We start from the raw sequence: 17190 nt of genomic DNA on the forward strand, positions 1-17190 counted from the left end.
TTCAAATTTCACGGGTTTTTTGAAATCTACATTTTCTCCTGTCCAAATAGTGTATAACTGATTCTGAGTTGATATGTTGTGTGACTTCGGTGACTGTTTTTATTAACTTCTTTGTTAGTTTTGCAGCTTCTTGTTCCTTCATCCCTTTTTGTTTTTATTTTCATTATACTGCAGTAATGTTCATTGATGGAGAGGATTTCAGGTAAGCTGCTTTAGTCTTCCTTCCTCTCCTGCACAGTCAGGTTTGTTTCTTGAACCATTATATTAAATCATAATATTGAAAGGAAAAAAGTGGCAATAATTATGTAACTATTGCAAAAACAAATTCAAAGAAATTCCTTGGTACTGATTAAACATCCCTGACTCTTTGGTGCAGGAGCCCTTCGACTAAATGCTGACACCTGCTGGTGTTATATTGCAATAACTTACTACAGTTGTTTCCACATTGGAGTATACTGCATTACACTTGTTGAAATCAAACTTATAATTACAGCTTGAAAACATGAACTAATACATTTAAAGCTAAAGTGAACACAATAGAGATGGTTTTGCGTTTGTTTCATGTGTGCTGCGTTCAGTGTCAGTGGTCAACTGCTGGTTCGCAACTGTGTTTATGTCACAGACATTCAAACAAATCGACAAATGACTCGTGAATTTAGTCGATATCCATTAAATGTTGACTTAAACGTTTGATTTGACACAGCACATTCTCTCGTTTGTATTTGCTAGTTTGATTAATGATTCAGGAGCGTAACGAGCGAAGTAGTCACGTATTACTGTAAATAACGAATGCAGCACGCGGGGTCACGTGACCGACGCACAGCTGAGCGACGCCGAGGTAGGCTTGCCTGATTGCTACCCAGTTAGCCTCGTTAGCTGTGGCCACTAATCCTGGAGGAAACGGCTCTATCTTTCCGATCAGTATCACCCAATGGAGACACGGCGGCAGCTATGGAGGGTATACAGCGCACGTCTGGCGCATCTCTACTCGTCGTTAACATTTGCTTAGACGTCAGTGTCATAGTTTGTAGCTAGTGCTGCCCCGTTAGCTCGGCTAGCGTCTGTTTGACCAGCGCAGGTTCAGGCCGAGGCTTGAAAAAGAAGGCCGTGGGGTGAGTACATTTAACAGATATTTGGTTTTACCCTCGTCGCAAGCTTTTTCTTTCTTGTCATCGTATGTCCGCTGGCTGGTTACCACCTGCTTGTGTTTGTTTCAAAGAACGGACTTTTGCGTTTAGCCACATTTACCTCCCCTCGGCAGTTACATTTCTACGGTGGCAGTCATGCTCATATTACGCTAGTATGAGATTTAATCTGTAGCAGCACTCTGAAGAGTAGCTGTCTTAATCCCATGCAATCTGACAATTCGGGGTTTTAGTCTTCTCGGCGAGTAATAAGGAGAAAGATCGTTGTTAACTGTAAAAATAACGACACACTCGTGTGAAATGCCAATACCTGGCTTGCTTCTGTCTGATTAAACGGCTGTGACAGCTCAGCGTTAATGCAGTGCTGGCTGTTGTTTGAGATTACGATTACTAGATTTGTTTCCTTGAGACGATCACTTGAATTCCCTTCCTCAACCTCGAGGTACAGCTGGAAAACCAACATGTTCATTGTAACGTGCTCACTGCTACACTTCTCCATCCAACAAGCCACATTATAATTTTTCTGCATTAATATTGCTTCTGTTGAAAAATGCACACAGACTGTATTGGTTTCATGATTTCTCCATATGACACGTGCATTGCATTGTTGTAGTCCTGCATTTTGGGGTAAATGATGATACCTACATAACACATTCCTGCAAAGACGATGTGTATCAGTGTCCTCCACAACAAACACCATCCTTTTCATCCGTTTCTATGTCTAATTCAGGGGTGTGGCACTCATTTAGATCCAGTTACCAAATACAGCCCAGTTTGACCTCAAGCAGGCCATATACAAGCAACAAGATAGCATAATAGCCTTCAAAATACCATTTGCTATACAACTAGACACCTTTTCAATGTTTTAATGCAAAAGGTGCAAGCATGTGAAGAAGGCTCACATTTAATAAAGTATATTTTTACATAAATCTGACCAAAGTAAAAAAAAAAAAAAAAAAATGCAAATTTCTGCTATTTGCATAGTTATGTAGCCCCAAGCATGCATATGTTTTTTTAATCAAATAATAATAAATAATAAATAATCTGTACAATGTGGCTTTGATGCTACTTTGTCAATAAGATAGTGAGCTTTGAGGTTGGGTTATGTCCTCTTATACTAAAACAGTGAAATATTTAGTTAATAAATTAGTAACAGTAGTTATGCTTATGTAAAAATTCCAGTAAATGTTTTTTTTTTTTTTTAAGAAATTAAAATGTCATCTTGTGGGCCACATTGGACCCTGTCATATGCCAGTTTTGGCCCAAGGGCCTTAATCATGGCACATCAAATGTAATGCGATGCAATAGCGCCGTCAGGAAATTTCATTTCCATTTTGCATTTACAAAGATATCAATAATCGGTTAGACTTGAGTTGAACGGAAAGTTTTTTTTAATGTGTCTCTGTGTCTGTGTTGAGATGCTGTTTTAGGCAGAAAAGACAACAAAATATATTGTCACTTCAGTTGTCTGTTATTGTAGCGAAAAGGTTTGATTTTCTTACTTTCATAACATCTTAGCATCTTAACTTGCACTATTCATACTTCTCTTCTACAGCAGGCCAGCATTGACAAATCTAGATGTCAAAATGAAACATGAAGACAGTATTTAGATAGGGCTGAACGATTAATTGCATTTGCGATAATATCGCGATATGATAAAACAGGATTTTCTAATCGAAAGGGCTGCAATTTGACTGCTCACGTGATCTGGTCACGTGACGACTTGAGTGTCCTGCGCGTGTCATGCGTCCACATATACGTCGTGAGTGAGCGGAGCAGAGCAGCAGTATTACTCAGTATTACTTATGAACATAGTTCGAAACTGCAGGTGGAAATAACTCAAGCCATGACGGTCCTACTACCCGACTCCACCACAGCACCGTGACCCCACCGCAACGGCACGGCCCTTAAACTCCAGACTGAGATTGGTTCATCATCAGACCAACGCTCATCATAGACTTTTCTTAGTATTTGTATTTATCTCGCCTGTCTGCCACTCTCTCTCTCCCTCTTCTATTCCTCTCTCTCCCTGTCCTATCCCATGTACTTCTCCCCCCAACCGGTCAAGACGGATGGCCGCCCTTCCAGAGTCTAGGGTCCGCCCCACGGTTTCTTCCTGAAGAGGGAGTTCTTATGAACTTTTCTTTCTGCGAGGGAGTTTTTCCTGGCCACTGTTGCTTGTTACATCTGGTGGCTTTGGAAGGGTTTAGTTGGGTTCTGTTGTCCTCTATCATTGTAAGAGCGCTTTGAGATGTCTGTTGATGTGATTTAGCGCTTTACAAATAAAATTGAATTGAATAACGGAGTTCATAGTGAAAGATATGATGCCCATTTAATGGGTTCGACATTAAGGCTTGTCCGACCGTCCGGGGCTGGTAAAAGCTTTTCTCGGGCAAGTGAATCCTCTGCCCACCTTGCCCCAACGGGCTAGTGTTTTTTAGGGATGGAGCCGATCCAACCCGGTATCGGGTTCCGATATCAATGTAATTCACGGATCGGAAATTTCCGATCCAACCTGCGGACATATCTGATCCATGAAGCCTCGTCTGTGCTTCACTGTTGCAGAAATGACTCCACAAGTGTTTCCCTGCTGCTGCTCTGCTCACTGGCTGCTGCTCTGCTCACTGGCTGCTGCTCTGTGGACTGGATTTCCTGAAGGGAGGCGGGTCTCAATGACACATGGAGTAATGGATCAGGAAATCCATTCCACAGTTTGCAGCCAGCGAGCAGGCTAGGGAAGTAGCACTGTGCTATCCAACTTTTCATTTCAACATGTTGCTGTTTGGACGGATTTTACGCTCAAAACACCACAAAGCCACGCAGCAATGTGGATGTTTGCAAAGCAGTTGTACAGCGAGGCGGTCGCTTTGTCAACAGACGTCACCGTTTTAAAATGCCAGCTCCCCGAGGAGAACAACACTGACCGCGGCATCAAAACAATGAACAACTCGCTCCTCCGCTGGAGCAGTTGATTCAAACTTCCGTGAAGCTGCGTCCTCCTCCGCGCTAAACTCCCTGAAAATAGTCCCAATCATTTGTGTTGCGTTAGAGCTGGAAACACTACTGTTTGTGTTGCGTTGCTAAATTATTTCCCCAGGAATTAATAAATTGATTCTGAGGTTTGAAAGATAGAACTAGTTTATTATGAGAAGATGTCATCACGTAGACCCCCACATTGTCCAAATGGAACAAAGATAGTTTGATCCTTAATGTCAAGCCCTGCATTAGTATAGTGACCAAGCCTGGGTTTATGGCTTTGATAAGCACAATGGACAAGCGGTCGGCTTGTTGTGGTGAACGCTTACAAGACTGTAAGTCACAGTATTTAGTAACTGTAATTGAAGTGGAAGATAAATAAACTGTCTTTCAAATTAATACATGCTTTGTTTAAACTTTATCTTAACATAAGCCTAGCCTCTAAGAAAGAACAATTTATGTATGATAAATCTGATATTGTTTATTATAATACAGATTTACAGATTAATTTATTGCTTGTGTTTGTTGAAAAATACATGAGAAGAGGACCTTGAATAAATAATCGCAATATTAAGGGAAAAAAATCGCAATTACATTATTTTCCGAAATCGTTCAGCCGTAGTATTTAGCAGTATTGTCCCATTGTCTATGAAATGTTTACATGAATGGATGGTTTGGTGAGTACTTATAGCTACTGTAAGCCAGCCTTTAGATTTATTTACAGACAACAAATCACAAGTCCAAGATGATCTGAAGGGGCGTGACGTTAAACTGTACTTTGTGCCAAAAGATGGTAGTCACATAAAGTTTCCTGTGTGAGAGCTGGGTCTGAGTTATGGGAAAGATGTACATTTTGGGACGCATCATCAGTAATGTACCTTGAATCAGGGGCCTTTCAAGACACCCTTCTTCGTCTTCGTTTAGCAGCAGTTGGCATCCACGAAGTTGCATTACCACCATCTGCTAGTTGTAGCTAGTTTATACTATTCCTACTGCTCCATACACATATATATATATATATATATTAGTCCCGTTGCCTTTAGAATCCCATTTAAATATCTTCTGCCTCCTTCCTCTTTCTTTCCACCCCAGTAGCTCCATCACTCTTCCTCCTTCCATTCCTTCTGTCCTCTGTTGTTTGGACAACGTGAACCCGCCCACGAACTCTGAACCGGAGCTAACAAGTGATCGCTGGTCCCCTTCAAATGCTAAGTCTGGGTTCGTTTGTAAACAATCTTTCTAGTGGGCAGGGCTACCCATTAGCCATGAGCTAACTTGCCTAGCCACCACAAGCTAAAGTAGTAGGACTTCCAAGTTTGGTCCAGGCCAATCAATGAGCCGTGTTTCTTCTTCACTTCCTCTCTGGTCAGTGTTTGTTTTGAGCGACAGCGCCCCTAAATGAGCAGCTGTTGTAATTGCATTGCATTTTCCAGGCAGTTTGATTTGGTCTCAAAAGTGAATGTGAACGCCACAACAACCAAAAGAAGGTATAAAAATCCTCTGCTCCCCTCCCTTCCAAGTGAACTGATTCCTGAATTATGCAAATGTAAAAGGCCCCTAAGTGATGTTATTTTTTTCCCAGCCGCAGGTGCACACCTGAAGTGAGTGTCCTGCTGTTGCTGTGGTTGACTCGTGTGCCGTGTTCTGGGTTGTCAATCGTTATTTTCATTTTGTGCCCCCGCTCTCGCAGGGTCTAGGTCAGGGGTCGGCAACCTTCAACACTCAAAGAGCTATTTGGACTTGTTTCCCACTGAACAGAACACGCACCAAGGTGTGCTTTTTATATACGACAATTTTTTAAATGTGCCAAATTGACCACAAATCAATCAGTTGCCATCACTTAAAGTTTAAAAGTGCTTCTCATTTGATACACAGTGGATGTCTGTAAAAGGGTCTACTCGCCTGTTTTCACATCTTTTACACTACCAACTCCTCCTCTCCTCATTTATGTTCTAAATGTAAAACGTGATAAGAAGTACTCGGACTATTACTTACTAGACATGTTTTTGCATTTCTCAACATGGATTTTGTGACTGTCATCACTTTGTTATTGTTAGTTTGGAAGATTTGCCTAAATAAAGGGGTGAGTCAAAACCTCTTTGATAGTTTCAACCAAAGTTGAGTAACTCTGTTAAAGCAAACTTTATAAGGATCACATTAGTATGTGTCCCAGAGGAAGTTGTTAGTGAGTAAACATACCAACATGTTCACATAGAGCATGTCAATCTATTGTCTCGTCTTGTTTAATTCTCATTTTGACCGTCTATAAAACAATCAATCAAAATATAATTTGGAAAATACAATGAATGTGAGATACACTAATCAAACGGTAATAACAAGTGAACAGAATAAAGCAGACTGAACATGAGCTAACTTAAAAACTCTATATGATTACTAATACACACAAAAAAGTAAAACTTGATAAATTGGGTTTTTCGTGAAAACTTTAAGATTTCAACAGTGTCAGGTTGAATCCTTCCAACAGACTATTATTCTGACTGCAGCTTTATCTAATTGATTTGAGGACTTTTGAGTTGTGCTCATATATAATGATTACAAAAAGACTATTTAAAAATATAAGTGCAGAGACTCACAAGCCGCTTAAACTGCTGCAATGCTTGCTTATCTGTCCTGGTTACCCCCCCCAGTCTTGTGAATTCTGAAAGAATTGGGGAGGAATCAAACCTTATGGTCGGCAAGAGAAGAGAGCAAACTGTATTATAGTCAGCATGAAATTGTACTTCAGAGAGAGAAACAGTTTGTCCATTACCATGACATCACTGAGACGTATGAAGAATCTTAGTCTTGCATGAGATCAAATCATACTTATGGGGGCTAATATTTTGTCTCTTGTGTTCACGTGTTGTTCCGCAGGCATCTGCTCTGTAGGTGGACGGCAGAGGGAAGGAGGGGACGAAGATATCAGGTGCTGGAACGGATCTTCATTTGAATTTGCCTCCGCCATCATCTTCATCACATTCGCCCTCAGATGAGTATGTCTTCATCGGGGTGCTGCCACCTACCCGGCTCCCTTTGTGATTATTCTGGGAACGCTGAATCGGATGCCTCCAAAGATTCGGAGGAGTCTGACTCCACCACGCAGGCCCAGTATATCGCCAAGGTTACAGCAAAAGATGGCCGCCCACTCTCAACCATTGTCAAAGCAGTGAGCTTGCAGAGGTAAGAACTTCAATAGTCCACAAAGTAGCAGATTGTTTCTCAATTGAATTTGGCTTATTGTCACATTTCTACCTTTAATGCTCTACCATTGCTATTGTGCACAGTGATGTGGGAATGTGTCGGATCTGTCATGAGGGAGCCGGAGGAGAGACGCTGCTCTCACCCTGTGACTGCACTGGGACACTGGGCAAAGTGCACAAGAGCTGTTTGGAGAAGTGGCTGTCATCCTCCAACACCAGCTACTGTGAACTTTGTCACACAGAGTTTACTATCGAACGGCGGCCACAGCCACTCACACAGGTAAGAGTTCACGGTTTGAGTTTGTCTTTCCTGTTTTTAGATGAGAATAAGTGAAAATGAGCACACCGACGAGTCGGAAGCTGGTGGCGTATCGTTCAGCCTCGTGCTGACGTTTTGCATTCTTTGTGAAAGCCTTTGAGATTAATTTTGAGCTCACAAAGAAAACGATGTGTCAAGTAGGATCTTCAACTTTTGAGATCATTTTTAGTTGTCAGTCTAATTTCAAATAGCTTTCACACATAAGATTTTTAATCTGTTAATGCAGGTAGCAAAAAGCATACATATTCATTAAAAAAAATCCTACTAAATCACATCAACATTGTCTGAGAAGACTGAGAATAAATCAAATTTGTCCCATGCACCTTTGACGTCTTTATTTGTACTGTTGCTCAGTGGCTGAAGGACCCCGGCCCTCGCAGTGAGAAGCGCACGCTGTTATGCGACATGGCCTGCTTCCTCCTCATCACACCCCTGGCAGCCATCTCCGGGTGGCTGTGTCTGAGGGGGGCCCAGGACCACCTGCAGTTAAAGAGCAGGCTGGAGGCTGTGGGCTTGATCGCACTCACCATCGCCCTCTTCACCATCTACATCCTCTGGACACTGGTAAAGCACCACTGACTTATAATCCCTCAGCCAAAAGAAACATTCTGAACATGTTGGCACAGAACAGAGCAAATGCGTTTCTCCAATTTGGCTTTTGCCTCCAGGATCCAGGATTCTACTTTTTAACACATTTTATTTTATACATAACTGATCTGGCTTTGACACAATATTAGCACAACCACACCCACAGATAAATCTGTTCATCTTGATTATTGTACAACATTTATTTTCTGGGTCTGACCTATGCAAAAACATGCATAAGATTTAAGTACGGTGGAGAAATGTAATGATTATGCAGACATGTTTGAATGTTGCACAGAATCCTTAAGCCTACACATACATGTATACCTGGGAAAGAGTAGAGAGAATAAACTCGCTTTCACCTACACTTTTCCAGTACTAGACCTACTTAATTAGGTCATATTCTTTCATTCTCCTCAAAAAAACATCTTGAGAAAAATAATCCTTTAATAATTCATCCTTTGTTATGATCACTAAAGATGGCTTTTTTGGTCACATGTTTTGATCGCCTGTCATGCGGCGTTTTGCCTCTTGTTCATGAACTGCGCTCAAACCCCTCTGTCACTTTCACAGACCTTAATCTTTATCTTCCTTGTCACCCTTTGTCTCTCCCGTCCCCATCTTCATTGTGTTCAACTGCAGGTGTCATTTCGATATCACTGTCAGTTGTACTCGGAGTGGAGGAGGACCAATCAGAAAGTGCGCCTGCTCATGCCCGACATGAAAGGGGCACACACCACCCAGCGCTCAGTGCCAACCAAGTCGACCAAGAAAATGACTGACGAGACCATCGTATGAGCGGAGCGGTGACAAGAGGAATACTGAAAATGAAAGGCCTCTCTAAAAACAAGATTAATCATATTAATGAACTTTTGCACTTCATATGGACCATTCTGAGAGGGAAGCGCTACTAAATCCTCCTGTTTTGTTTTATTGAAGCACTTGATGTAAAACTACTGTGGTGTCGGGCGACCACAGACGTGATATTGGGAAGAACTCGTTCCGGAGTCGCAGTTGAAAACACGAATTGTCCGCAGACAGCCAGTGCTGGGATGTGAGCAGCTGGACACGTGGATAATGGACTAACCAGCCCAACTTTATATCAGTGACACAAACTTATGAAATACTAGGACACAAGCTAATGTAGCAGGATATAACTGAATCAGCATGCTACTACAGTATAATAAGAAACATATTCACTACCTATGAATCCCCCATGCCCCCTCACAGTGTATTTAGCAGTTTTTAAACAATGGGTGAAACATTAGCCCTGCGGAGGATAATAATCTAAAAATGCGAGTGACAAAGTCTATCTGTGAATAGTCCTTTTTTTTTCCTTTCTTTTTTTGACAAGTAGAGAGTGACAGTCACTCATTCCAATGTCCTTGTCTATAATCCAAACCCTTTTTAATTTTCCAGGTGAGGCTTTTTCATTGCTTTTTGAAGACTGAAAATCGAATAATTTTTCCTTAGTCGGCGGCAGCATCTTGTATTTGTCACGCGTGTCAACAGGGCCAGTGAAGATTGTTGTGCGTGTGTGTGTGCGGACGAACATTACTACTAACCTGTCAAACTGCAGTGCAGTTAAAATGGTATTGAAGGTGTGGAGAAGTGTCTACGATCTAATTGGATGATGTTCCTTCTATATTCATAAAAGTGCATTAGCAAACAACCCTGCTCCACTTGTAAATGCACCATCCATTAATTGACCTGCCTGGCAAAGACTAGTAATAATGTTTTGCATCACAGGAGATGCATTTTTAAATAGAGGAGAGGACAGTGTTTGAAATAGGGAGACTGCAGACCCATCTTAAAAACGCCAACGTATCCGAGCAGGCTGGCGCTTGACGAAGGTGCAAAAGAAAAATGTGTTTCGAGACGTCATTTGATGTGTGCAGCGTTTCCCGAAAGTATTTTGTGTTCTTTGTAGTCTTCCTGCTGCATCCCCCCTGGAAAGTTGGGTTATTGTGCAATAAAACATGAGGGACTCCTGGACTCATTGTGGTTTGCTTACATCCTTAAATCGATTGATCCGATGGTGTAGTGCAGTACTTAGAAAGTATGTTACAAGCATCAAACACACATTTGTCAATACACTATGAAGTGACTAACATACCAACACGACGTCTTCACGCATTCCTACTTCAAATGAGCCAAATTTTTACCTGAACCTTTTGATGCTCTTCAAATAGCATGAATGTAAACAGCAGTGATGGCTTTTAGGAGAATTTACTCCGGTGCTGTATTTAAATGCTGTTTAAAGTGATGGTACTTCAATATTTTGTTGTCCATGGTACTTTTTTTTTTTTACCTTCACAGAGAAGCAGTTTTGCTCAGAGGTGTGTGTCTCTGCTCAGTTGTTTAATTGTTCAATTAAACCATGAGTTCTGTTTTTGACATGGTTTTATTAAAAATGTCTGATTCAGGCTGAAGTGAGAAGGAGTACACATTTATATAGAAGGCACAACAAATGTTTTTTCACCAAGCTGGTTTTAATTTTCACCCCCTCTGGACCACTGGACTGAATTATTTATGTGAAGTATGTCTATTAGAAACCGGTAAAATCCAGCTTACTCAATTGAACACTGCAAAGATGAAAAGTCACAGTTTAGTCCAGAGATAAAGATGATTTATGTTGCCCCCCCCCCTTCCCTCCACACACACACACACACAAAAGCAGACACTCCAACATAATATTGTAAAATTTAATTCATGGCATTAATATAATGTATGTGAGCAGACAAGCTATCAAAATCAAACAAACTAATAAAAAATAAAAAAAAAAGATATTTTACACAAAATGAAATAAGCGTCAGCAGCGTCACAACCACTTTTGAAATGATGACTGAACAAGGAGTAGAGAGGCCCAAAAACAGGACTGCTGATAAGCAAGCGTTGACACCCAGCACCTCCAGCACGTGGTAACGACCATCCATCAGAGCAAAAACCACAAACTGGGCTTACACGGTCTTTCTGCTACACTATGGTGGTGAACTGGTCGCTGCTCACATGGTACCACCAGTCCTGTTTTTTGCCCTTGGGTGTAGCAGACTAAACCTGGGTCAGATTACAACTTGAAATCGATTCAATTGCTTCTCTCTTTGATTGGTCGTGTTGTGGCATAATGGAAGCGATTCCACTGATCTGAAAAGTGCAGATTCAGGCAACATTGCACCCCCGAGCAGATGGAAGCATATCAACACTGCGTATTTCAATTACTAACTGACCCAGGTGAGGAAAGGCTTTCGACGTTGGTTACAGGTTCTGACAGCACTGCAGTTTGCTCCCCCTCTGGCCGTCGGTGGTCGGTGGCACGCTGATGTCCACCACGTTGTTTCCTGGAGACTCGTCATGGGCAGACCGCTCGGCGATCTGTTTCTGTGATACGATGCGGTATATTTCTGTTTTTTTTTTTTTTAGAGGATGGAATGAAAAGAGAAAAAGTTGTTTACTTGGAATGCTAAAATGTGACTCTTTCAAAACCACATGAGGAATGAAAATTAAATTAAAGGAATACAATTATACGCCTCTCACTCTTAGGACAACAACAAAGGTAACTGTTTTCAGTTGTGATGAGATTAACCCTTATTAAACTGAGGTTTGCTTTAAGAAAGACACCTTAGATTTCTTCTTATTCATGTTGTGTGCACAGATGTACCTGTGAGGATATTCTTGAAGGCTTCTTCAACATTTGTCGAGTCCAAGGCTGAAGTTTCTATGAATGACAGATTGTTCTTCTCTGTGGGACAATAAGAGGGGAAAACCTTATTCAAACAGCACCAGAAGCCCACAGCGCTAATACAACACTTTTCTTTGCCTTCTAATCAGTCCCATGTGGACGTGTTCAGAACAAAGACATTTACATGTGACTTTCATAGATATCATGTCAGAGAAAGACAGGTGTGATCACAATCATTGTACATGCAAGTGCTTGGTGTGTACCTCAGATGTCTTCAAGAGATGTTGCATCATCGCAAAAAATCTCAACCAAGTGTGGAGCAGTTCTCTTGTGCGGCGTACCAAGTTCTATGAAGTTTGGAGTTTTGTGTCCCTGTGTGCATGCATGGGTACTTCTGTTTCGTCCCACGGTCCAAAAATATTTTCGATTCACCAGTGATTCTAAAGTGCCTCTAGGCATGAGTGATAGTGTCTTAGTGTGTATTAGTGTGTGGTTATCAGTGTTTGCCCTGTGATGGTCTAGTGAGGATGGTAACAATAACATCTAACAATCTGAAAACCTTTAGGATGCAGCCGTGAACCAAAAAATAACCACTTGTTGCAGTACCTGCAAAGGCGCGAGCTTCATCTGTGGGCACGGCCCTGAGGTGGCGCAGGTCGCTCTTGTTTCCCACCAGCATGATGACGATGTTGTTGTCGGCATGGTCCCTCAGCTCCTTCAGCCAGCGCTCCACATTCTCATAGGTCAGGTGTTTGGCTATGTCATACACTAACAGGGCACCGACTGCTCCTCTGTAGTATCTGTGACCGAGATAAAGACGAATGCATGTTATGTTTCACTGTAGGAACTGATACAACAATCCTTGTGTCCATATATTTTGTGCCACTAAACAAAATTTCTGTCCACTTTGAAAGAATCTATGAGGTGATTGTTCTAAGTTAGGCGTAGTCTTTTTCCCAAAAAGATGCTTTCAGCTGTTCTGGCAGTATTGATCTCATCAAATCATTGGCTCATGGAGTTTACTTTATTGCAAAGCAGTTTTCATATCATTAAGTGTTTATATGTATATATTTTTTTATTTGTAGTGCTACATGCTAACTCTACAGATGTCCCATAGAGAATGCCCAACAAATCTCCCGCAGTTTGAATGATCTGGTTTAAAAGACAGAGTGTCAGTTTTGACTGCAGAGCTGAAGTATTTGCCGACACTGTGACATATTTGGTAACATGCAGATCCCAGTGCGCAACACAAGGACGGACTCACGCCGAGGTGATGGCTCTGTAGCGCTCCTGTCCTGCTGTATCCCAGATCTGCGCCTTTATCGTCTTGCCATCCACCTGAATGCTGCGTGTGGCGAACTCCACCCCAATCGTGCTCTTGCTCTCCAGGTTGAACTCATTTCGTGTGAATCGAGACAGCAGGTTGCTCTTCCCAACGCCCGAGTCACCAATCAACACCACTGTGCAGAGAAAGAGGAAACGATGAAGCAAGTGTATCTGTACCGGAGGTGCGACGGGAGGGGCAGGGGGTGGGCCCTGTTTAATTAAATCCAATCCATTACGCAAAGCAGTGCTATAAACGCTTCGTGTTTTCCGTGTATGTCTCTGTAGCAACACACAACAGCAACAACACAACAGCAGAAATATATAAAATGAGCAACATGAGTGCTAAAAAAAAATGGTAATAACCCACTGATCAAATCATATTAACAGGAATCCAAGCCTGGCATGTCCTGAGAGATCTCCCATTTGAAAAAGTTAACTTTTGTTCTTGATGTCTCCCTGCAGAGCTGCTCAAACGCTCAACATGACGAATATGAGTTTCTAAGAACTTTGTTTTTTTTCAGTGTGGAGAATAAACTCCACTGAATTATTGATAGGTCTGTATATTTCAAGGGGAACAATGTTAAGTGCTGTGGTTATTTCTAGTATATTTTAAGGATCGGTGTTTCCGTTACAGAATTCAGATTTTTCTTTCATCCTCTATGCTGCTTTATCCAAATCAGGCCCGCGGGGTGGCAGTCACAGGGTAAACTCAGGACAGGTCAACTGTGAGTCACAGGCCACACACATTCACACACTCAAATAAGGGCAATTTAGAGGAATTTGCTACAAATGCATATTTTTGAACCGCAGGAACAAAAACAAGAGCATTTTTAAACCCACACATGCACAGGAAGGACGCGTAACCTCAGAACAAATAGACCCCGGTCAGACTAGAAACCACAACACTCTTTCTATGAAGCGAGTGTTCTTACCACAAATACACGTTTTCATACACTAAAACATATCACATCAGAAGTGCATCTCTGATTTTCATCTTCTGTTTAAAAGTAGCAAGTTCTTGTAATTAAATATAACGAAATAACTTTTGCATATAATGTAGGGTTGCTATGCACCAGGCATGCACGATGGATGGATGGATGGATGGATGGATGGATGGATGGATGTTATGCATAAATGCTGTGTCTTTTGCAACTCGCACTTGTTGGCAGAGTCGGTGGATTAAATTTGCCCTTCATATGCGTTCAAGGTGTTTTTATATTTCACTTAAAAATCAGTTCACCTTGCCTCGGATTACTTTAACAGGAGATCATATGATAATGCAGTCTCTCAATGTTGAGGAGTGAGGATGAACGTTATGCTGGATGCATTGGTCAAATACACCAGAGTGTGGGGATGAAGTGAAAACGGTGTCAGGCAGCTGAGTCTCTGTCTTGTTGTGACTTTTCTCTGTTCAGTTGTCTTTGGGCAGGTTTCAGCAGCTTTGCAAGTTCTAATTAAAGATTGCAATAAAGAGCACAAAGGCGTGATTGTGTTTATGTGCTCCATGAAATGGATACATGCTGATATGTGGGCTTAGTTGTGGCAACAAACCTCAGGAGATGTTACAAAGCCATACCAACATAGTAGTGCAACATATTACATTGAGTAATGGAACGGTGCGGTAGAGGTTAGTACTCTTGCCTCCCCCCTCACAGGGTTTCAAACTGGATTCTTTCCCTGTCAATTTTCTCTTTTGGGCCAATTACTGTCTTATATGTGTGTTATTTGTGACTCTGTGTCAGCACTGCATTGGCCAGCAAACCTGTTGGGGACAGCTTTCACCCTCTGTGACCTCGACCTGGATGAAGCATTGTAGCAGAAGAATGCTTTGGTGTATCCACGCACAGAAATAGACTGTCGTCATTATGTGGTGCATTATTATCATTTCTTTTTATATTAACAAACAAAACTCAGTGCTATTTAACTTGTATATTAGATAGACTGCTTTACAGATAAAAAAATATGATTAAATGACCTTGTGAAGTCACAGGATCACGCAGGCCAGGATCCTAAATCAACCATCAATCAAAACACAAGACCAACAGAGATACATGAATCCCATATTGTGACTGCATGGTACTGACTATAGACAGCCAGCATTCTTAGTATAAACACAACATAAATGGTTTATGAACTGCACTGGTTGATGTGAATGGATCACAGGAGAGAGGTGATTGATTATGGGGAGAGAGCTGCAGTTCACAGCAGCAGCAGCAGCAGCAGAGGTGGAGCCTCTCTTGTTTCCTCCACAGAAGGAAATAGAGCCCAAGTTTGTCCCGGCCGACATCACCATCGGCCCGGGCTGCAGGAAGCTGATAACAGACATCATCAGAACCTGAATCGGCAGTTTCAGGCCGCCTTACCCTTCCTGTTTCGGCCGGTGAACGCAGACAACGACTCGGGCAAAGAGTGAAGGGAGAGAGGGAGAGAGAGAGGGAGGGGGGGGGGGGGGGGGGGGGGTCTGTCGCCTCCGGCAGATGCCCCATTCATACCACAGAGGATACTTTGTTACATCTAAATGGCCTTTTGCTTTTTACAGGCCCGGGATGTTAATGTGCCACAGGAGCTGATATCACGATCAAAGGAAGGCTGTCTGAATCCAACTGGCCACTAAAGATAAACACTGGACCTGAGTCCAGCCTGCAGACAATCCATCATCCCTGTGAGGATCATAATAACATCAACATGCATGAACACTGGAGCTCCTGGTAATAAGAAGCAACATCCTGATCTGGGGGGTGACTCTTATCACCAGTAGACGTAGAGAGGTTAGAAGGCCTTTAATCGACCTCAACAAAACATTAAATGGAGCAATCAAACTGTAAAAGTTGTTGTGTGAGTTGATTAAAGTTTGATTTAAAAAAAAAAAGAGGCAGGGCTCAGACGAGTTGTTGCATCCTTTACCTATAAATACAGCTGCAAGCGTTGTGATGTTACAATGACAGCATTATGTGGGAATTACAACAACCGATTATCACCCGGGCCAGTTTCCGAGAAAATAAATACAGCTTCCAATAAAAGAAAATGCGCACAGCCGCTAGAAGAAAACGAGACAATAGGAGATATACAGGCTCTTGTAAAGCATAGCTTTGTCGGTGTGAGCCCGTGTAAAGGGAAATGCAGTCATCTTTTCTCTCTCTCTCTGTTTTTTTTTTTTTTTTTACCTTTGAACAAGAAATCGTATTCATCGTCTCGGTTCCCCATTCTAGACGAGGCCGCTCCAACGCGTGCGTCCGGAGGATGAGTGGAAAGTGTGGCTATGAATTGTCGCTAATGTGGCAAAGAAATAAAAAAATATATATATTTGGAAACGGTTTGAGCCCAGACTCTGCGCCAGTTTTGGCTGTCAAGGCGAGCTGGCCGCAGAAAGGGAGCGCTCCCAACTCTGCAGAGGGAGGGGAGGAGTCCCTGCAGTGCGCATAGCTGCCGCTGGGAGGCGTGCTGTACTGACGTGCCAGCAGACCCTGCGCTCAAACTACTTCTCAATGAAAAGCAGAATCACGCCGCCTCAAATAACCACATTACTTCTGTTCCATCGACTTTTAATGCTCGTGGTTGTGTGGGAGCGTCTAAAGTGATCAAAACATGTAAAAAAACAAAACAAAAAAAAAACAGTTATCAGAATAATCAACCAAATCCCGAATAATTCTCAGCATAATATGTCTTTGGATGCCAAATAAATAATGCTAAATATTCGTGAAATTATGAACGAATCTATCTATCCATCCATCTCCTATCTCTTTTTTCCAGAATGAGGTTGAAGGGAGCAGCGGTATGAACAGCTGAATAATGAAAGACTTTAATTATAGATAGAAAAATATAGAATTACAGATATTTGAGTAATTGTGTTAAAGTAATGAAGGCATGTGCATTTACATATGTAAGGACTCATTAAGTTGCCTCACTGTAATACAAGAATATCCATCCATCCACCCATTTTCTCCCGCTTATCCGTAATAC

The 17190-nt window shown here is 42.0% G+C and overlaps 2 protein-coding genes across 5 annotated transcripts; one reads left to right on the top strand and one right to left on the bottom strand.

Annotated features, from left to right (window-relative positions):
• The first annotated feature begins 814 nt into the window (after positions 1-814).
• Positions 815-10975, top strand: LOC308112679 (E3 ubiquitin-protein ligase MARCHF2-like). 4 transcript variants are annotated; one of them, XM_080468383.1, is made up of 6 exons: positions 830-1112; positions 5812-5892; positions 6996-7301; positions 7406-7601; positions 7995-8204; positions 8868-10659. In XM_080468383.1, the coding sequence occupies exons 3-6, from the start codon at positions 7111-7113 to the stop codon at positions 9021-9023; spliced, it is 753 nt and encodes a 250-aa protein (XP_080324509.1). In that variant the 5' UTR covers positions 830-1112; positions 5812-5892; positions 6996-7110; the 3' UTR covers positions 9024-10659. The 4 variants fall into 4 exon arrangements, with proteins under 4 accessions (XP_080324508.1, XP_080324510.1, XP_080324509.1 ...); XM_080468382.1 differs by lacking the exon at positions 5812-5892 and having other exon boundaries at positions 815-1112; positions 8868-10975; XM_080468384.1 differs by lacking the exon at positions 5812-5892 and having other exon boundaries at positions 826-958.
• Positions 10706-16633, bottom strand: LOC308112702 (ras-related protein Rab-11B). Its single transcript, XM_080468423.1, has 5 exons — positions 16395-16633; positions 13169-13364; positions 12511-12704; positions 11884-11964; positions 10706-11626 (listed from the first exon to the last, which is right to left on the bottom strand). The coding sequence occupies exons 1-5, from the start codon at positions 16432-16434 to the stop codon at positions 11481-11483; spliced, it is 657 nt and encodes a 218-aa protein (XP_080324549.1). The 5' UTR covers positions 16435-16633; the 3' UTR covers positions 10706-11480.
• Between the last annotated feature and the right edge of the window lie 557 nt (positions 16634-17190).

Source organism: Lipophrys pholis, assembly GCF_963383615.2.
Source record: "Lipophrys pholis genome assembly, chromosome: 1".
NCBI lineage: Eukaryota > Metazoa > Chordata > Actinopteri > Blenniiformes > Blenniidae > Lipophrys > Lipophrys pholis.

Bases quoted from the DNA above. Each gene is read 5' to 3' on its own strand.
- LOC308112679 (XM_080468382.1), top strand. From the start codon at position 7,111: ATGAGTATGTCTTCATCGGGGTGCTGCCACCTACCCGGCTCCCTTTGT. The intron at 7,302-7,405 runs GTAAGAACTTCA...TATTGTGCACAG, and splicing joins AAAGCAGTGAGCTTGCAGAG to TGATGTGGGAATGTGTCGGA. The intron at 7,602-7,994 runs GTAAGAGTTCAC...ACTGTTGCTCAG, and splicing joins GGCCACAGCCACTCACACAG to TGGCTGAAGGACCCCGGCCC.
- LOC308112702 (XM_080468423.1), bottom strand. From the start codon at position 16,434: ATGGGGAACCGAGACGATGAATACGATTTCTTGTTCAAAG. The intron at 13,365-16,394 runs GTAAAAAAAAAA...TTCTCTGCACAG, and splicing joins ATACGATTTCTTGTTCAAAG to TGGTGTTGATTGGTGACTCG. The intron at 12,705-13,168 runs GTGAGTCCGTCC...TCTCGGTCACAG, and splicing joins TACAGAGCCATCACCTCGGC to ATACTACAGAGGAGCAGTCG.